This window comes from Urocitellus parryii, chromosome 11 (genome assembly GCF_045843805.1).
Source record: "Urocitellus parryii isolate mUroPar1 chromosome 11, mUroPar1.hap1, whole genome shotgun sequence".
Lineage (NCBI taxonomy): Eukaryota > Metazoa > Chordata > Mammalia > Rodentia > Sciuridae > Urocitellus > Urocitellus parryii.
Genome location: NC_135541.1, coordinates 49,428,422 through 49,449,887, shown reverse-complemented (window position 1 = coordinate 49,449,887; position 21,466 = coordinate 49,428,422). Strand labels below are relative to the sequence as shown.

Sequence of the window (21,466 nt, the reverse complement as noted above, 5' to 3'; positions counted from 1 at the left end):
ACCTACCACTATAAATTCTTTTTAAGGAAATACTAGTGAAAATAGTTATAAAATAATTGTAAGATATAAAAGACTTACCATCTTAACCTTCATTTGTACTTTAAAATAGGCTTTTAAAAACTTTTCTGGACTAGTCAAAATTCAGGAAGAGAAGAGAAGGGGAGAAAGTTTCTTACAAGATTCTCCCTTTTTCCACAAATGTTTATTCATAACATTTTAAAGTTATCTTAATAGGTAAATTCTCTGAGAATCATAAGTGAGATTCATAAATTCATAGCTAGACAATTCTCCTTGGGAACTGCGTATTTCTTAGTATAATGATGCTTGTTGGTCATGAGGATCTGTCTGGGAAACCAGTGATCTTTAATGGAGAAAAAAAAAATGACTACAGACGGGCTCTTCCCACTCCCCACACTGTAGTATAGGTGGGTAAGATACTCAGCTTTTGGGGCTTCATTTTTCTTGCCTTAAAATGGGAATAAAAACACCTTTCTCATAGAGTTGATGTGAGGATTAAACGAGGTCACACATGTAAACTGCACTAAGACCATGGTAAAATATCAAGATTAGTTATTAATATTGTTTTTGTGGCAGATACCTCAAAGCTGCTGATGTAGCCCGATGAGGTGGCACACACCTATAGTCTCAGTATCTCAAGAGGTTGAGGCAGATGGATTGAAGGTTCAAAGACAACCTCAGCAATTTAGTAAGGTCCTAAGCAACTTAACAAGACTCTATCTCAAAATAAAAAGGGCTGAGGATATTGCTCAGTGGTTAAGCACCACTGGGTTCAATTCCTGGTAACCACCATCCAACACCAAAAAAAAAAAAAAAAAAAAAATCTAAGCTGCTGAAGTATGGAGAGCTTCCAAACTGCACTTGAACTATTTTCAAAACTTGGGAAGTACAAGGATAAGAGCTCCATTATCTCTTGGTTGGAGTCACAAAAACCAGAGGTATGGAAGGGAGGGGGGAAGGGGGTGAATGTGGGAGGAACTGAGACAACAGGGAAATAAACAACTTTGAGAAGTTGGGGAGGATAGAGAGGCAAGAAAAATAGGAAATAGGATACTTGAGGATATTTTTTATGTAATGTGACTGTCTTCTTTTTAAGGAATTGATTTAAAATCTCAGTATTTGATAATATTACATTCACCCTTGTAAAATACCCTGACAGGAAACCATGCTTAAATCTTATTAGATGCTGGAAATTCAGTAACTGTCTAACTTCTATCAGGGCAAAGACTGGATTCAAGGGTTGATGCCAGCACTCTCATAGTGGAGTTAGTTAATGCCTGGCACCAGCACATATAGAAGTGTGAACGTGGTAAGTCATTTCACCTCTGAAATTGTTCCATCACTGTGAAGAAGGAGGCAACTACTTACCTAACAAGACGTTGAGATTAAACTATTCCTAGCACCTAGCACCTGTCACTTCGAAAGATGCATTTTCTATTGTATTTTATGTCAATGGAAAAAGGCTTTACAATTACCACATATTTAAACATTTACAGTGTTATCAAATATGCTTGAATAAGCCTTGTCACTGTAATGTCTTAGTGGGATTTAATATTCTTAACTACTACCAATACCAATTCATTATTAACTGAATTTTGAACGTATTTTCTTCCCCTCACGCGTACACCCAAGATGCTCTAAAACATATCTTGAGCACAATTTACGAACATGACGGCCACCTATAAGCCTTGACTTACAGGATACTAAAGACCGATTAATTGGAATGATTCTAGTGAATCTACACACTTCTTTGGAGGTTTGCACAGCTCCTAGTGCTGCACTATCAAGGCTTAACAGCTCTTAAGCAGCGGTCGCAATGCCCGGGAAAGGCGCGCAACACTCCCATGTGATAGTTCCACTTGTTTTTTTTTTTTTTTTTTTGGTTATTTCTGCACCCGAGTTCATGTTCCCGAGAGAGGAAGCGCAGTATTCCGCCTAACATTAAACAGAAGAGCATGAATTCGTTATGGAGTGCTAACGAAGGACTTCAGCACCAGAGTAGTTAGGCACTCGCGACAGACCGGGCACAGCCTTAGGGAAGCCGGTGCGGCACCCCCTCCCCCGGAAGTTTGCGAGTCTCTGTAGTGAGGTCTGGGAGTCACCTTGACCCTCCCGCAGAGGTGGAGAAAGTTAGCCCTGGGCTAGAGACAGGGCGAGTGAAACCAAAGACAGAGCACTTTCGTGAACAAAATGTGCCGTCACGTTTTCCTGTTCTCAGGGTAACTAAAGACCTAGCGTGTTTAAGAGTGACAAGAGCAGGTGGCAGGACTCCGCCCACCACCAAGCTTCTCCTCCAGCTCGCACGCTTCACTCGCACTGCGAGATCCCGCCTCTCAGGCGCGCGCGAAGAGCTATCGAGCTGTGCACACTGGGAATGGTAGTCCCTGCGCGGGTAGCCACCTCAAGAGAAACGACTCCGGCCTACGTGCCCCATAGTGCCTTGCGACGCTGGCCGCTCCCGGATGCGTGCCTGGCGCCGGAAGAGAAGACGGCCCCCCTCTCTCGGCCCGGCCATCTTGTGGGAAGAGCTGAAGCAGGCGCTCTTGGCTCGGCGCGGCCCGCTGCAATCCGTGGAGGAACGCGCCGCCGAGCCACCATCATGCCTGGGCACCTACAGGAAGGCTTCGGCTGCGTGGTCACCAACCGATTCGACCAGTTATTTGATGATGAATCGGACCCCTTCGAGGTGTTGAAAGCAGCAGAGAACAAGAAAAAAGAAGCCGGCGGGGGCGGCGTTGGGGGACCTGGGGCCAAGAGCGCAGCTCAGGCCGCGGCCCAGACCAACTCCAACGCGGCAGGCAAACAGCTGCGTAAAGAGTCCCAGAAAGACCGCAAGAACCCACTGCCCCCCAACGTTGGCGTGGCTGACAAGAAAGAGGAGACGCAGCCGCCCGTGGCTCTTAAGAAAGAAGGTAAAGCCGGAGTAGGAGGTGGGGAGTTCCGAGGTAGAGGGAAGGAGAGAGGGGACTGCCACTTGCTTCTGGAGCTCTGAGGCTCCGCGAGAGACTTTGCCGCCGATTTCTCCACGTTTTCCCCACGCGACAAAAGCCAGGTCCTGCGAAGGTGCTGGGAGCTTGGTAGTCCCAAGTTCACGCCGCCGCCTGCAAGGTTCGCGGAGCCACCCTCTTCCCGCCCCTGACTGGGAGCAGGGAGCGTGCTAGCTCGGGTGCTGCGGGGCTGACGCCTTCCCGCCGGATTCCTTGGCGGGCGAGCGCATGGGCTGAGTGAGGGGAAGCCAGCCGCTTTTTAGCAGCCTCTTGCAGTTGCTGAGAAGCTTGGGATCCACAGCTGCTTCCTGGGCAGAACTCTTTCTCAGCGTGCTCCTGTGAAGTGCTGGTCTCTGCTTTAGGATCCTGCCCTGCCATCTTGTCCCATGATGGCGCAGGGTACCCCAATAGAAAGCTGGGGCTCATAGTTTCTACTTGAGCCCCTTCTGTGCTTAAGGCTACTAGATATTGTGAAGTAAGATGCTGTTTGAGGTGCCATCTGTGCTTTATTGTTCCCCTCCTCTGCTTTAACTCGTACAATATTATTATAAGTTGCTTCAATGAATTATACTATTGGGAGAGAGGAATTTGGCTACACTCGCTTAAGCAGAATGCTGAATGAAGACTGGTTATTGCAGGAAATCTTGAGGCTTGCCCTCGTGTCAAGATCCATTCTCCCGAATGTGCACTCACCATTTCAAATGGTCTGACTTGGTCTGGACCTCGTGGGTGAAAGTGCAGAGGCTGTCAAACCTTTCCGCTGCACACCTCTTTAGAGTGCAGCTTTTCCTCAACATGTGCGTGAAGCATGGTCAGGATTTTGCAGGCAGTTAGTAGTAGTTCCAGGGCACTGAGTTTTACAGGGTTGTAATTTTTGCATTCTTCCTCCTTACTAGTTTCTTGTGAATGAAAAAGAGCAAAACAGTTGGGGATAAGAAAAAGTCGAGTATGATCAGTAGCAAGTAGATTTCAGGAATCTTTAGAATTGCCTTTATATGTTGAAAGTTGAAATTACTCTTGCTGCCACGTGCTCCTGAAAGTGGTTGTTTCTCATTAGCTTGTGCTAGGTATCTCTTAGAATATTTTTAAATGGTCTTTTGTGGGGATTGGAATGAAAAAGTCTAGGATCTAGGTGGTGAATAGAAGGAAAGAAAAATTCCTGTGTTAAAATTATAGACTGGAGAGAAGCCTTAAGTTGTAGTATTAGAAAGCATGTATACACCACTTAGGCCAAGTATCTATTCAGCCAATTAAGCTTTATGGCAGTCTTATCACAGTTGAGTAAAGCATTTAATTCCAGTGTTAAGGAACTCTGGCTTGTGTGATTAATTACACTATGCTGATCCTTGATCACACTAATTCAAAGAAATTACATGAAAAAAATGAGTCTAAAACAAATCAAAGGTGCACCTGATGAATGTGTTCATTTTAAATGTTCAAAGCATGAAACATGATTTAGGTACTTAAGTTGTTTTGACCATGAAGCACATCCATGAAATGAGTTCTTATTTCATGTGTAATTGTAGGAAATTATTTTGTAAATTTATAAGGAGGATTAATTTTGACATTCTTTCCTTGCGAAAACTATTCCATATTAGCTATCAATATGTTCCTGAGTATCTTAGAGCACTTGCAGTCTTAACCTGAAGTTGGATAAAACACAAGCTTATAAATGTAGGGAAAATGTTGGATGACAAATACTCATTTCCAAAACCTTTCACCTGTCAGTATTCTGTTATTGAGGAGAGACAGACCTGTAAACAAAATCCCTATTAAAAATCCCTAAGGTACTCTGATCCACCCATGTTGTGTGCCTTTTGATCACAATTCTAGATGTATTTGAGTAGAGATAAGTACATCAGAAGAAGCTTACATTTTTTAAAAAATCAGTCATTTCGTTAGATGAGTTTATTTTTTGTGTTGGCAATAAGTTTTTTAGATTTTTGTAGGACTAATGCTGAATGTTGGGTGGGGAAGCCAGTCATTGTTCATTTGGGTGTGTTTGGCTTGGATATCATTATAAGGACTAGTTGCATAGCTCCGCCCCAACCATTATACTTCTGATGAAATTCATTTAAATGTTTTGGTGTAAGGTCTGTATTTGTGGTTTGTCCTGAGAGTTTTCAGGGATTGAAGCTTAAAGTTTTATTAAAAAAAATAGATAATTGCAGTTTTGTTCTAGTTACAGGTATGTGAGCATTTGGATATATAGTGATGGTATTTTACTTTCTTCGAAAGAATCAACGTGAAGTAATTTAAGATCTTGTAAAATCCGTTTCTCAGCTTATTTTTGACTTTGTCAGAACTGACTTGGGAATTACAGCATACCTGAAATTTTAGTCATGTATTTAACCATCATCTATTTATTCCTAAGGCCATCAGTAATTCATATTGGTTTCCTTATTGGGCTATGGACCTCAGACATTAACAGGAAAACAGTAGTAATGGGAAAAATCAGTAAGTCCTTCAGCTGTCATATAGTGCCATAAGTTTCCTCTCTGTGTGTACGTGCTGATCCTAGGGCCTTGTACATGCTAACACATGCTGTATCACTGAGCTACACTTTGGGGGGGGGGTGGGGAAGATAACTTTTGCAAGTGCCTCACCCTGAACTATACCCCCAACCTAATTAAGAGACTGACATTTTGGAAAGAGTAATGGCTGTCCAAATGACTTCTAAGGCATTATAGAAAATGCTTGCTGGGGGTGGCAAACTAGATTTAAGTTAAAAAATAAGTAGGAATTTCCTTAAAGTACTTTGTTATAAATTGGGGATGCCCAGTGTTTGCCTCTTTAATGGCCTTGGCCTAAATTTTGTTTTTGCAAAGATAATTTGTTTCTGCTGGTTATTTGTCCTTTTAGGAATAAGACGTGTTGGAAGAAGACCTGATCAACAACTTCAGGGTGAAGGGAAAATAATTGATAGAAGACTAGAAAGGCGACCGCCTCGTGAAAGGAGATTTGATAAGCCACTTGAAGAAAAGGGTGAAGGAGGCGAATTTTCAGTTGATAGGTAAGATTTTAAAAGGAAGTCTCTTCACGTTTTGTTGGCTATGTTTGCATCTTAACATGAAGCTATAAATTGGGCATAATTTCCAGGTAGCAAGCAATGTTACTGATTATTTCTGTCATTTTTTCCAGAGAACATCTTGAATGTGAGGATTGTTATTCTTAGACCTTTCTTTAACACTTGAAACTTAGATCTTTTTTTCCCCCCTTACTCTCCCTAGGTGTTTTTAAAAGGATAATACTGTTGGTTAATTGCTCGTAGTAAAACAAATTACTTGATATGTAGGTTGTATGTATTTTAAGTGTATTGGTGAATAGCAGGTTCGATACAGTGAATAAAAATGAAAAGGTATATGCACTGGTAGTGTTTTACAAAATGCTAAAATAATTTGTTGAGAGAGGGTTTTCACAGTTCACATGTTTAGAAATGCACTTAAATTTTCTGAAGTATGTATTTAGCTGTTGGGTTATGAGCCAGTAAGCATGTTCTGTATTCTGTTTTCTCTCCTATTCCTTTTTCTTGAAACCTCAAAGGTATACTTTTAAAATTTGTGTTGTAGACCAATTATTGACCGACCCATCCGAGGTCGTGGTGGTCTTGGAAGGGGTCGAGGAGGCCGCGGACGTGGAATGGGTCGAGGAGATGGATTTGATTCTCGTGGCAAACGTGAATTTGATAGGCATAGTGGAAGTGATAGATCGTAAGTCTTATATTGGTTATTATTTCATTTTTACATTTTAATGTGTTAATTTAATACAAAATAAAATTTGAATTTCTAAAACTAAAGATTATTATGTTAACTCAGTTTTGTTAGTTCTTTTTCACATTACAGTGGCCTGAAGCATGAGGATAAACGTGGAGGTAGCGGATCTCACAACTGGGGAACTGTCAAAGATGAATTAACGTTGGTATTCTGATTTTTAAAAATTTCAATAAAACTGATCCTTTACTAGATACAAGTTTAAAACAAATTTTCTAGAGATAACTATATGTGTATTAAATTTTGTTTCTGAGATAGAATGTATGCTCTAGTCTCAACTATTATTGAATAAGATAATGTCTTATGGGATAGTTTGGGTTATACTATATTGAATGACCAATTTTTCTACACATCAGTATGTTACTGGTTTTTTTGTATGAATATATAGCTTTTCATTGAAATTATTTGGATGTTCTAATTTCTTTGAGTTTAATAAGTTCTATTCTAACTATTGGACTTTAATACTTAAAAAATGATAAGCCAATAAAACTTTGATTTAAAAGTATGTGAACTAACTTAACCAGTGGTTTATATTGTTTTTCTCTAGTAGAGAATTTTAGCAGGAAAACTTAATGTAGAAATTTTTGTTATTGTACGCAAACTCTTTCAACTACATGTAAATGGACCTAGATGCTTTTCTTTTTCTTTCTTTCCTTAGAGAGTCCCCCAAATACATTCAGAAACAAATATCTTATAATTGCAGTGACTTGGATCAATCAAATGCGACTGAGGAAACACCTGAAGGTGAAGAACATCCAGTGGCAGATACTGAAAATAAGTAAGTGATTTTGTATGAGGTGGTAATGCTATATAATTTTGAAATCAGTCTGGTTAACCAATAAGGTAACTCAAATCTAATACTGTTATTTAATGCTTCTTTAATAAAAATATTTTTGTTGTCCTCTCATCAAATAATATTTAAAATAGTGCTTTACACCTACATGTAAGGTTGGCTCTAATGGTTTGAAAATGGGATATCTTAATGTTAACTTCCATTTGATTAGTTAAATACCATTGTCATAAGGAGTGTATATATTTTAGTGAAACCTACTAATCCTAACCAAAGGAAAAAAAAAGATCTATTGTAACCTGATAATGGAAAAATAGGAATAAGGTGCTGTGCACCTGTAATTTGATAGAAATGTTTTAATTCTAAGTGGTAGTTGTCCTAAAACATTGAGTAGGTAAAACTAGAAGCTAAAGTAGGGGATTTCTAAAAATTAGTGTGAATTGTTGGGGTAATAGGAACTCATAGTACTTAAGTCTGAAGTAATTTTGACATTTTAAAGTTGTATAGTTTGAAATTAGACAATTAAAACTAGAATATATATTGATTTTAAAATTCCATCTCTAAGTTTTTTTTTCCACTAACAGAATTTGGAACATACTATCACTAATGTAAGAGGAGCACAAAAGATGAAAATGTTACTAATTCACTAGCCTTCTTCCCTGTCACCTGCCCCACATAGGTGGCTTCTTTTTTTGGGGGGGGGGGCTGGGGATTGAACCCAGGACCTTGTGCATGCAAGGAAAGTACTCTACCAACTGAGCTCCATCTTCCTAGCTCCTACTCAGCCTTCTTAATGTTCATTTTCTGATTTTAAAGTTTTTGTTTTTTCAAGGGTGAGAGTTGTTTTAAGATTAAAGTTATCCTGATAGAAATAATTTACCTCCATAGCTGGGCACAGTGTCACACAATTATAATCCCAATGGTGTGGGAGGCTGAAGCAGGAGGATTATGAGTTCAAAGCCAGCATTAGCAATTTAGTGAGGTCCTTAACAACTAGACTTTGTCTCTAAATAAAATATAAAAAAGGAGGTAGTGGATAGGGATGTGGCTCAGTGGTTAGGTGGCCCAGGCTTCAATCCCCAGTATCAAAAAAAAAAAAGAATTTACCTTCCTAAAACTTTTTATCAGTCCAAGCATAAGTTATATTCTAGTCATTTGTTTTAGTAAGTTGTGATTTAAAGTCTTGGATTATAGATTATTTTGGTCAGTTTTTTTTTCCTGAAAATGTTTAGTTGATATGTAATAATTTTATGTATTTATGGGATTCTGTGTAGTATTAACAGTCTGCTTTATTTGTAACAGTCCTCCAGTTTCATCAGTGTTAACTGCAAAAATAGGATTTCATTCTTTTTATGGTTGAATAATATTTGATTGTGTGTTTATATATACCACAGTTTGTTTATTTTTTTTTCCATCAGTGGACACATTGGTTGATTGTATGTCTTGGTAGCTTTGAATAGTGCTGCAATAAACATGGGGTTCAGGTGTCTCTTTGACTTACCAATTATATTTTTCTTTAGGTACATAACCATTCTTTCTTTTGGGGACTGATTTCCATTAAAGTTGTGTGTGTGAGTTCTCTTTTCTCTGCATCTTCACCAGCATTTTAAAATTTTTATCTTTTTAAATTAATTGTTGTTTATTTACATGTGGTGCTGAGAATCAAACCCGGAGCCTCAAGTGTACTAGGCAAGTGCTCTACCACTAAGCCATAACCCCAGCCCAGTTTTTAATCTTCTTGATAATAGCTCTTCTAACTAGGGTGAGATATCATGTCTCATTGTGCTTTTGATTTTCATTTTGCAGATGATTAATGATGGTTGGCATTTTTTCATAACTTGACCATTTGTATATCTTTGAAGAAATGTCTGTTCATATCATTTTCCCATGTTTTTGATCAGATTATGTGTTATTTTGATATCGAATTGAGTACGTGTATGCATTCTTGCTAATCCTTTGTTAGGCAAATAGTTTGCAAATATTGTAAATATTTTCTTCCATTCTGTAGGTTGTCTCTTCACTTTGGTTGCTTCCTTTGCTGTGTAGAAGCTGTTTAGTTTAATGTAATTCCATTTGCCAATTTTTTGTTTCTATTGCCTGCGCTTTTGGGGTCATATCCAAAAAAGCTTTGACTGTGCCAATTCCCTGAAGTATTTCTTCCATTTAAGTCTTTGATCCATTTTGAATTGGTTTTTGTGATTGGGGATCCAGTTTCATTTTCCTGTCTTCCTAGACTGTTTTTCCAGCACTATTAATTGAAATGATTGTCCTTTTTCCAGTGTATATTCTTGGCATCTGTCAAAAATCAGTTGGTTCTAAATATATGGATTCACTTTTTAGTTCTTTGCTCTGTTTCATAGGCTCTGTGTCTTTTTATGTAGGTCAGTGGTTCTGTGTTCAGAGACAACATCCAAATCAATCAGTGAAAGGATGCCCTTTCTACATTTTTCCTTTTTCCAGGAAGAAAATTGCTCTTACATGAACCTCTGTTCATTATATTCCCTGGGCCTGTTGGCATAAGGAAAAGTTGTATACTGTTGGAGAGAGTAGATAAAAATGCATGATGTTAGGAAGTTTTGCACTTGGAGTAATATTTATTTGAAACTATGTGGAATCATAATTTTGTGTGGTAAACAATGAAATAGTAATTTAAGTTAGATGAACTCAGTGTAACATTCAGCACAACAATTGCTTTAATAAAGAGCTTGTGATCAATTCACTTTGAGTGATTCACAAAGATCGTAACTATTTTCCAGAAGGAAATGATGCATCAGTAGGGTATTGGAGACAAATCCTTAACTCAGGACCCAGGAGTGAAATAGGTGATCATTGGTGTAAAGAAAATAATGATCACATCAGAGCAGTCTCTACTCTTATTCTAATAATAATTTTAAAAAAAAAGGTACCAAGGATTGAACCCAGGGGTGCTTAATCATTGAGCCACCAAGTTGCTTGGGGCCTCGCTAAGCTGTTGAGGCTGGATTTGAATTTGAGATGCTCCTGTTGTAGCCTCCCAAGCTGCTAGGTCTACTCTTATTCTAGAGTAGGGGAGAAATTGAATATGGTATTGTGCTTTGCATATGGAAATGTAAATTTAATAAGTACATCCTAACTCATAGTTTCCAGAGCTTCTGTTTGGTTCTCATTTGATTCTTACAGTGATCAAAGGTATGCTAAATTCTGACCTTGGCTGTGTCACAATTAAGGACCAGGACTGGTTTGTATATATGTATGTATTTGGTATGGGGATTGAACCTGGGGCACTTAACCACTAAGCCAGAGAGCCACATCCCCAGCCCTTTTTTGTATTTGAGTCTTGCTGAGTTGCCTAGAGCCTCACTAAGTTGCTGAGGCTGGCTTTGAACTCATGATCCTCCTGCCTCAGTCTCCGGAGTAAACTGACAAACTTGAACTTTGTGCCCAAGATCCCATCAGTTATGTATAAACTTCTAGGAAGTTTTAAAATGGGGTTTGTATAAAAGCAAAGAGTGGCTTCAGGAGAGAAATTTGAGTACTAAGGCTAACTAAATCACTTGCTATCTTTGGAAAGATGCTAGGTTCCCAAAATAGCAAACAAGTTGTTTGGTGACAATTAGAAATTTGAGATTAGACTAAAATAATGGATTTCTAGTGCTTTGTTAAAAAAAAAAGGAAAGGCTAACAATAAAGTAGTTATAACCTGAGAATTGCATTTGGAAATAACTAATTTGGTATTAAATATTGAACAGTTTTATGAACAGTTTGATAACCAGTGAAACTTCAGTCTTCTGTTCCATATTCAGGTTGGTTTGAAAAGTTGGAGTAGATTTTGGGATTTGTGGAAACTTTTGTTTTACTTTGCCTTGAGTACAGGTTGCTAGAATAAAGAGAAACATTTCTTTTATATTGCACAATGTGAAGTCTGGTGTCTTACTGTGCATCTTCAATCATAACCCGTTTTGAGTTATATATTGTGGAGGATTATGGAAAATGAAAACACATTTTAGGAGAAGATATTTTAACCATATCAAAGGGTACAGTTTTAAAGAAGTGTAAGGAATAATAAGGCCAATTTAAGATTGTGTTACTGATAAGAAATCATTTAAGAGTTTATGAAGAGCTGAGCATGTCATGCACAACTTTGATACAAGCAGATTGGGAGATTGAGGCTGGAGGATTGCAAGTTTGAGGCCAGTCTTAGCAGTTTAGACCCTGTCTCAAAATAAAAATGATTAGGGGGCTGGGGCAGAGTGCCTAGCACTTGAGGCACTGGGTTTGAATCTTAGCACTGCATAAAATAAATAAAGGCATTCTGTCCCTCTAAAACTACAAAAAAAAGATGAAAAAAGAAGATGATTAGGGATGTAGCCTAGAGGTAAAGTGTCACTGGGTCCAATCACCAGTTAGCCCCCGCCCCACACCGCCCAAAATAAAAAGTATATGAAGATATATTGTATAATCCTCAGATACTTATGCTTATCAACGAACACTGAATTCTTGGTCTCTGTCATGTTATATGTTAGTCATTGGATTACATAGAAAAACTAATACCTTTGCCCTTGGATATGATAATTTTTCTCTAAAAGAATACTAACCAGTCATTATTAATTTCCTTATAATATATTTGAGGTATTTTAGTAAAAATCATGCCAATTGTCTACCAGGTATAAAATTTAAACATCTTTTCACAGGGAAAACGAAGTTGAAGAAGTTAAGGAAGAGGGTCCAAAAGAGATGACTTTGGATGAATGGAAGGCTATTCAAAATAAAGACCGTGCAAAAGTAGAATTTAATATCCGAAAACCAAATGAAGGTGCTGATGGGCAATGGAAGAAGGGATTTGTTCTTCATAAATCAAAGAGTGAAGAGGTAAAATTAAAATTTGTGATGTTTGAAAATGTTCAGATGTGATTTGAACTGTTTATAGTTTTCACGTTAAATTTCATATGGAAAATATTTTTTGCAAAAGCTTTACATAGGATCATTTGGGACAGATAACTTGCTCAGAAGGGAAACTAAATTACTATGCTATAAGAAATTTAGTTAGTTTATTAATCCATAATTGTATTTAATATAGTAGTATTTTTTCTAAAAATCTCTTAATGGCTTATTGAATTACTTGGTGGTTTTTTAAAATATTTTGTTAGTTGTCAGTGGACCTGTATTTTATTTATATGTGGTGCTGAGAATCAAACCCAGTGCCTCACACATGCGAGGCAAGCTCTTTACCACTGAGCCACAACCCAGCCCTGACAGTGTTTTTAAAAAAATATTTCTTCTTCTTAAAGCTGTAGTTTAATTGAAATGTTGGAATTTTCTTATGGTTTAACCTAAAAAATAAGGGGCTTCATTTGTTCTTTCTTTGTTAGAACTGGATATTGAACCTGGGGGCATTCTACCATTGACTTATATCTGGAGGGAGGGTGGGGGGTGTGTGCCCCCGAGTGTGTGTTTTGAGATAGTGTTTTGTTAAGATGATGAGACGGGGCCTTGAATTTGGCAATCCTGCCACCTCCCAAGTAGCTGGGAATATAGGTATGTACCAACGTGCCTGGCTAATACCCACCTTTTAAGATTGTCTGGCTGTGCATGTGTAATGGTTAGAACTCTCAGCAAATGCTACAAATACTGCTCTTTATTGAAGATGATCTCTTATGAAGATCAAATGATCAATTTATGAGTTACCTTTTTTCTTTGAGAAACATGGAAACTAATGAAAATATTTTAGAAAGTCACATTGGTAGCTTTTTATTTGGTAGCTTCTGTTCAAGCTTTGGGGCGTGTTCTTACAGGAATTGTCCCAGTGTTACATCCTATTAAGGTTTGTCTAAGTATGGGATCTTGGCCAAAATACTACATTATTTCTTCTAAATTCTTTTCTCTATTAACTTTTAACCTTTTGACATTTGTTCTTATTTGTGTCATAAATCTGACTACCAGAAATCCAAAGTAAGCTTTAAAGTGTTATGAAGGCATCAGCAACCCATAATAAAAAAGAACTCAGTAAGATTTTAAATATTTACTTTTAGTGCTGGGGATTGAACTTAGGGTGTCACAGGCCAAACAACCTCTGCCATTAAACCCCTCTGCCCACCAAGTCCTTAGTAAGATCTTTATTAAACATAAAAATGACAATGAGACAAGCTTGAGAAACATGAATAATATCGAGGTTTAAAATACCAGTGTATTTTAAGTTTAGAGAAAAAATGATTTTTAACATCATAAAATGAATAAATGAAGACATTGTCAAGTCTTATAGAAAAAAATTTGCATTATTACAGCACTTTTTTTTTAATTCTTACAGAAAAAATTGTTAGTGTATTTGAGTAGAACAATATAAAAATATCTTATTCAAGAACCATGGACATTCCTTCAAGGAGAGTGTTCATTTGAACCAATTACTGAACTCCCTATTCTTGGGGCTGGGGTTGTAGTTCAGCTTGACTAGCACATGTGAGGCTCTGGGTTCGATCCTCAGCACCACATAAAAATAAATAAATAAGTAAAATAAAGACACTGTGTCCAACTACACCTAAAAAATAAATATTAAAAAAAAGAGATTTACCTATTCTTATCTTTTGGGTGTCCCAACTGGTCTTTTCCCCATACAACTCTAATTGTAATTTTAGGTAATTTCATTAATATCCTACAGTTCATGCATATCATGGACATTAGGCTAGTTCTCCTGATTTTAAATATTTTAATATAACTACAGTAGTGCCCCCTTACCTGTGCTTTATTTCCAGAAATACACAATCAAATGTAAATTTCATTCATTCTTTCTGAGTAGTATGATGGAATCTCACGCTTTTTAACTCTTGTTCCAGGGATGTAAATCATCCCTTTGTCCTGTGTACCCACAGTGTGTACACAACCTTCTAGTCATTCAGTAGCCTGCGTATAGGAAAAAAACAATATTTGTAGGATTTGGTACTATCTGTAGTTCAGGCAATCCCTAGTAGTTGGTCTTCGGATGTATTATCCCCTGTGGATTGGGGGACTACCAAATTGTATAAGGTAAGATTTGACATTTCTAAAAATTATAAAATGTGAAATTGGTAATGAATAACTTTGAAACTTAATATACATTAAGTCACTCCTAAGTGTTTGTGTCTTTGAATTAGTCTTTGTGAATCAGGCCTAGCCTTACCGTTCTTGAATATTTTGGCCTTCAAGAATATTGTATATAGGGCTGGGGATGTGGCTCAAGTGGTAGCGCGCTTGCCTGGTATGCTTGCGATCCTCAGCACCACATTCAAAGAAAGATGTTGTGTCTGCCAAAAACTAAAAAAATAAAATGTTAAAAATTAAAAAAAAAAAAAGAATGTTGTAATGTTGTATATAATACTTTTTATGTGTCTTCATGACAAATGTGAGGTGGGGGGGAACATGGCTGTAGAAATGGAGAGCTGAGTTATTGTGTTACTGATAGAACTGAAGGGTATTATTTCTTGTTATGATTCTCTAAATGCTCTAGAAAACTGCTATATTTTTTTTTTCCTATTCTAGTAATTGCCTTAAGAAGTTAGAGATGTCCCTTGAACAATACAAACTTTTTCTGCTGTAACCAGTTATTTAGTTCTATTTTCCAGAAACTTAAGAAAGAAAGAAAGAGAAAAGCTCTGTTAATTAATGCATTGATACCATTGATTTGAAATAGCAAGCACTTAAAAAGATTTGACTTTTAATTTGCTAGTGTTTTGTGGATTTACATTTGTTTTTGGTTCCTTTAATATTAAAAGAACCTTCTATTGCCTTTATATTGTGTGGAATAGAGATGACATTTGAGTATCGATGATGAAAGCATGGATGCAAAACAAAAATTTATACTTTAAAAGCGTAGTTTTTGACAGGATATTTAAGTTGGTTAGAAAGAACAAAATGTTCATTGTCCCTTCAGAAAAAGGTATAAATTATATGTATATTTGCGGGGGAAATACAATATAAATAGTGCAAGTAAACTTCTAGTTAGAAGATTGAAACCCCATACATCCCAAACATACAAGAAATGAGGTGGTAAGCATTATAAAGATTTTTTTTCCCGTTTAACCTTTTTCTCTCATATATGAAAGAAAATCTGGATATTACAAACACTTCATTTTTAAGAAAGTTCCTTTGGTACCTTTAAGATGTGGGTTTTTTTGTGTGCACAGCATTTCAGGGTTCCCCTCTTGTTTAGTATTTCACTTGAGTTTATAGCTTTCCAGCTTACATGGAAATATGAGATAAAATGAAGGGAATTCTTACTATGAAATCAACTTTTGCTGAGTGCAAAGCTAACAAACCTAAGAGATGGTGATCACACAAAGTACAGGTTGTAGAGCTAGCATTTTTAGAAGAAAGCTCATTACTCAGAAAAATTTCCAACATGACTTTCTCATGCATTACCCAGTGACCCTTCCTTAACATTTATTAGGCTCACGCTGAAGATTCGGTTATGGACCATCATTTCCGGAAGCCAGCAAATGACATAACATCTCAGCTGGAGATCAATTTTGGAGATCTAGGCCGCCCAGGACGTGGTGGCAGGGGAGGACGAGGTGGGCGTGGGCGTGGTGGACGCCCAAACCGTGGCAGCAGGACTGACAAGGTAATCTTAAAGACTATCCCTTTCAAATAATGTAAGGATCTTTTCTAGTAAATCACTGGCTGGGTCCTTTTTGGAATATAGGAAGAAGTAGAAAAAGAAGTTCATATGCTTTCAAGAGTCAACATTTCAAATTATATTTTGTTTAAAGTACTTACATGAGGTTTTTGTTGTTGTTGTTGTTGTTGCTGCTGCTGCTGCTAGGAATTGAACCTAGGGCTTTATGCATACGAGGCAAGCACTCTACCAACTGAGCTATATCCCCAACCCCACACTGTACTGAGTTCTTAGTAGGGGCTAGTCATAGTGTTATGTGAGGCTTTTTATATATTTCATTTAGTTGTTGTTACTGTGGTAACATCCTCATGGAGGAAATTGAGGTACAGGGAATCAAATTGATTCTAAGCATTTGCTGAGGTCTACCTGAAATATAAGTTTGTTTTCTTTAATAATTTTGTACTGCTTTTTAGATCTCAGCAACTAATATCACATTGGTGTTCATTGTACAGTTTATGTATAGCACATGATTGTAAGACCTTTTTTTTTGTTTTTGATTTCTTACTTACTAAACTGTTCTGTGAGAGCTGAGATATTTTTGCGCTTTTGTAATCTCTTTAGTACCTTGCATAAAACAAATTCTTAAATAATTTGTAGATCCCAGGTAATTGGGTCAGATCTGCCTGATGCAAAAAATATTAGAGGTAATCTTTGAAACACTTTGGCCTTATGGTTCAGGTTGTAGGTAACCTTCCTGAATTTTCAGCACCTGCTTTTAAAAAAAAAGATCATATTGAGTCTGTTAGTGCTTAATTATAATGATAACAATAATTATGAGTTTTTATAGTTATCAATGATAATCTATTGAAGTTTATTTTTTTTCCTGACACTTTCTTTTTAAAGACAAATGTGTTATATATGCCCCTGTGAATTATTTTTACATTTGTTGTTATTTGTACTTTAGGTTGTAAATAGCAGTTGAGCCCCCTTCCAGCATTGATGAATGTGCTGCTTAAAGATTGCTAATTGATTTTGGGGGTGGGGGAGGCTCGAGGACTGGGATTGAACTAGGGACCCTATCATTGAGCTATATACACCCCAGACAAGGTCTTGCTAAGTTGCCAAGGCTGGACTCAACATGCAATCCTCTTGCCTTACTTTCCTGAGATGCTGGAATTAGAGGTGTGCACTGTGATTCCCAGCAGCTAATTGGTTTCTTGACCAGCTTTCATATTGATGCTTTTTTACTTGAGCAAGTGGAAAAAGTACAAGAATAGTAAACAATAAAGCGCAAAAAAAAAAAAGTCCGTATCCCATCTAAACAGACCTGTAATAATTTAAAACAATCCATGCTGTTACTAGGGGATTTTTATTCCAAACTTGAAATATAGTTGTGAACAGTGTATGCCAGTTAAAGCTTTCTTCACTTTGTGTTTTTTGATTAAGGATTTAGATGTTCTCCCAATTACAAATTGGTTTTAAATATTGGACATAATATTAGTTTTAATACCTGCTTTGCACTTTTACACATGGTTAGATTTTTATAGGTTTTGATAGAAATTAATGAGGCTCACTACAGATATTTGTAGTTCTATTTTATGATTTTTGCTTTTAAGTAAGAGTTTTCTACATTTTAATTAGTATTTTAATGTTTAAGCTTCTTTTTGAGAGTTCTGTTTCTAAATGCTGGCATTGGTAGTGTGTTTATAAATTTTGAGAATTGTTAATCTTGGTTTATTTCTTTTTCAGTCGAGTGCTTCTGCCCCTGATGTGGATGACCCAGAGGCATTCCCAGCTCTGGCTTAACTGGATGCCATAAGACAACCCTGGTTCCTTTGTGGACCCTCCTGTTCAAAGCTTTTGCATGCTTAAGGATCCCAAACGACTAAGAAATTTAAAAAAAAAAAAAAAAAAAAAGACTGTCATTCATACCATTCACACCTAAAGACTGAATTTTATCTGTTTTGAAAATGAACTTCTCTTGCTACACAGAAGTAACAAATATGGTAGTCAGTTTTGTATTTAGAAATGTATTGGTAGCAGGGATGTTTTCATAATTTTCAGAGATTATGCATTCTTCATGAATACTTTTGTATTGCTGCTTGCAAATATGCATTTCCAAACTTGAAATATAGGTGTGAACAGTGTGTACCAGTTTAAAGCTTTCACTTCATTTGTGTTTTTTAATTAAGGATTTAGATGTTCCCCCAATTACAAACTGGTTTTAAATATTGGACATAATATCAGTTTTAATACCTGCTTTGCATTTTCACACATGGTCAGCTGGGACATGTAAACTTTGATTTGTCGAATTTTATGCTGTGTGGAATACTAACTACTTTATGTATTTTAACTTAGTTTTAATATTTTCATTTTTGGGGAAAAATCTTTTTTCACTTCTCATAATAGCTGTTATATATGCTAAATCTTTATATACAGAAATATCAGTACTTGAACAAATTCAAAGCACATTGGTTTATTAACCCTCGCTTCCTGCATGGTTCATTAGGTTCAAATTATACCCGATTCACAATTTCAACTATATTTACTTTCGAAATATGTGACTTTCCCATTTTAAAAGCCAAGCTAGACACTATTTGTGGAAGTTGTTTGAGCTACTTAGTGTTGATAAACACATCCTGTCAAGTGTTATGGATATAGGATTTCTACCCCCTCCAACAGGGTGAGTGGAATAAGTTGATTTGCTCTAATGGGTAATGTTTAGACTTCTGTAAAATAAGTGTCTGGCACTTGCTATGATTTTTGTTTGATAGGTCCCCAAATCAGAATGTTACATCTGTAATCAACAACCCTTTTAACCTTTCTTGTTCTGAAGAAACCAAAGGGCACTGGTTAGTATGGTGAGATGGGGAGAGTCTTCAATTTTTGAAATTTGGATTGCAGACAGCTTTACTTTATAAGGTTGGAACAGCAGCACCATCCATAAAACATAAGCCAAAAATCTTTAACTGTTAATGATTTCCTATATTGTTACTATTTGGTCTTAAATTGATAGATGAATATTTGTTCCAGAGAAGGTGATAAATATCTTTTCCCTCTTCCTTTATTAGAAAATTAGGTAATTAATGGATTCCTTGAACAGGAGCATCACCACTTACTAAACACATGGATAGAATGATCAATAAACAGGTTTTGTAGGATTTTTTTTTATTCTGCCACATTTATTGATTAAACAGGGAAGGAATTTTATTTAAAGTTTTAACTTCTGTCACTTGTCAGTTATTTTCTACCTCTGGTAAGGTCCAGTTTTTAAAATATTGGAGATTTTAAATTTAACATGTCTGCTATGTAGTTGATTGGTTTTCATTTATACTTCTGGAAAAAAGATTGTACAGTACAAAAGTTATTCGTTTGGATTGGATGTATCAATCTACCTACTAGTCCTGACATCTTAGTAAGAGGTAATTGTTTTTAGTGATGGATAAACTTGTGCTGGTGTTTTGGATCTTATGATGCTGAGCATGTTCTGCACTGGTGCTAATGTCTAATATAATTTTATATTTACAAAAAGACCTGCTACCCAGAGGCAAGTATTAATTTAGTCCATATGGATTATTGACTCCTTTTGAAATTGCAACATACACACTCTTAAATTAGTGTGTTTAGACTTTAAGGATTCAACTCTTCTGAACATGTTTATAAATCTCTTGATTTCCAGCAACATATTATAGAAAACATCTGTTATTCAAAAACACTTCAAGTTCCATTTGCTGTCAGCCATTGTCACTAGAGAACACACAGCAATATCTGGTATGTTGCAAGCTTTCAAGATAGCCTAAACTTGAAAAAGTTGATCCATTAGTTGTGTCTGATGGATGTGAATTTGCCTCCTAGTTCACTTTGTGTCAATAGCTAAAACTGTGAACCTAACTTTCTCTTATTCGTGGGTAATAACTGAAAATAAAGATTTATTTTCATGCTCACTTCTTAAAAAGTTATAAAAGCAATCAAATAGGAGCCCTCATTGTCATGTGTTTCCCAGTTTCTGACCTCTTCATACCCTCAAGATGTAATGCTCATTTAAGTTTTAAAAGTATTACATTTAGGTATTATGTGAGGTTTTTATTTGATAAACTTATTTGGGAGAGATCCCCATCAGTGACAAAATTGGGAAAGTTTAAGTTCAGGTAAAATGAATTTCAAGGGTTTATATGACGATTTTCATTTCTCTTAGAAAATCAGGTTTCCACTGAAAATCATAATGCCAGTTTTCAATGGCTAACTGGGTATAGTACTCTAGAGAAGAAATTTCTTAATGGATATAGGTTCCTTAAATAGTGTGACTGATGTTTTGGTGAATTTTTATCTTGATGCTTTTAAATGAAAATAATATTAAGAACTGAAGCTTTTAAAGACATTTACAAGTGTACTGAAATGACTGGGGGTATGGTTTACTAGTTGAATACTATTTTAAGACTTGAGTTATTTAAGCTCTTAAAATGTGTCACAAGATAGTGTACATCTAGTACCTTTATTCAATTTTATTTTTTAAAAATGGAAGTAAGAGACATCATCTCCAGGGTTGTAAATATATTTGGGGCTTATTTTTGGTATGGGTTTGGAGGGAGAATATTAAGTATTCATTGTTATTTTTCTAATTGCTAGAGATTGCACTGAAATAGAAAAGTATTAATAGGTAGTTGCATACAAAGTCTAAATACTGTGTATTGAATTTTAAAAATGACTTTTAAGAGCACTAGCTGGTGGAAGAAACCAACAGGTATTAAAGTTAAAAAGGAGAAATGTGAAGTCGATAGATCCTGACATTGACTGAAAGGTAAGACTATGCAGGTACCTTAAAAGGACATCTGTCCCAACCTTCAGCTGATATACAGTTCTGCTTTCTAAAGAAAGTGCTTAGAAAATATATTCTAATTTGAACATTTGTAATAATAATGAGATTGATGTACAAATGATTGTTAAACCCTACTGAATGCCATATCCAAGTTTACTGAGAGCCCAGAAACTTGATTATTATTATCTTTTTGGCAAGCCTGTGCCTAGTAGCAAAGGCAGTAAAACAGTACCTGATTAAACTTTTGCAGCCTAGTAATAATCTATCAACATGATTTGCAAGACAAATTTATTAGGGCTTTGTCATTTGTTTTTCATTGTTGGGGATTGAACCCAGAGCTGCACATATGCCAAACACTACTGAGCTACATCCCCAGTCTGTCAGGGTTTGTTGAGATAATGGCAGCTGTAAGAAATTGGGTGGTTACTTTTTGCTTAGCTGTGTGGGTTGGGAGGTACCGTTTACCTTGGGCAGGATTCTTTGGACCTGAGACCCTAATTGGTTTTGAAGGTTGAGAATTAG

The 21,466-nt window shown here is 36.5% G+C and overlaps 1 protein-coding gene across 5 annotated transcripts; it reads left to right on the top strand.

The window, feature by feature from the left end:
• Positions 1-2,482: 2,482 nt before the first annotated feature.
• Positions 2,483-18,282, top strand: Serbp1 (SERPINE1 mRNA binding protein 1). 5 transcript variants are annotated; one of them, XM_026409403.2, is made up of 8 exons: positions 2,483-2,930; positions 5,868-6,018; positions 6,575-6,715; positions 6,848-6,919; positions 7,434-7,553; positions 12,236-12,413; positions 15,961-16,134; positions 17,878-18,282. In XM_026409403.2, the coding sequence occupies exons 1-8, from the start codon at positions 2,618-2,620 to the stop codon at positions 17,932-17,934; spliced, it is 1,206 nt and encodes a 401-aa protein (XP_026265188.2). In that variant the 5' UTR covers positions 2,483-2,617; the 3' UTR covers positions 17,935-18,282. The 5 variants fall into 5 exon arrangements, with proteins under 5 accessions (XP_026265188.2, XP_026265200.2, XP_026265196.2 ...); XM_026409415.2 differs by having other exon boundaries at positions 2,484-2,930; positions 7,479-7,553; XM_026409411.2 differs by having other exon boundaries at positions 2,484-2,930; positions 6,830-6,919; positions 7,479-7,553.
• Positions 18,283-21,466: the final 3,184 nt, after the last annotated feature.

Coding starts and splice junctions, on each gene's coding strand:
- Serbp1 (XM_026409395.2), top strand. CDS start 2,618: ATGCCTGGGCACCTACAGGAAGGCTTCGGCTGCGTGGTCACCAACCGA. Junction 2,931..5,867: donor CGTGGCTCTTAAGAAAGAAG/GTAAAGCCGGAG, acceptor TTGTCCTTTTAG/GAATAAGACGTGTTGGAAGA. Junction 7,554..12,235: donor GTGGCAGATACTGAAAATAA/GTAAGTGATTTT, acceptor ATCTTTTCACAG/GGAAAACGAAGTTGAAGAAG.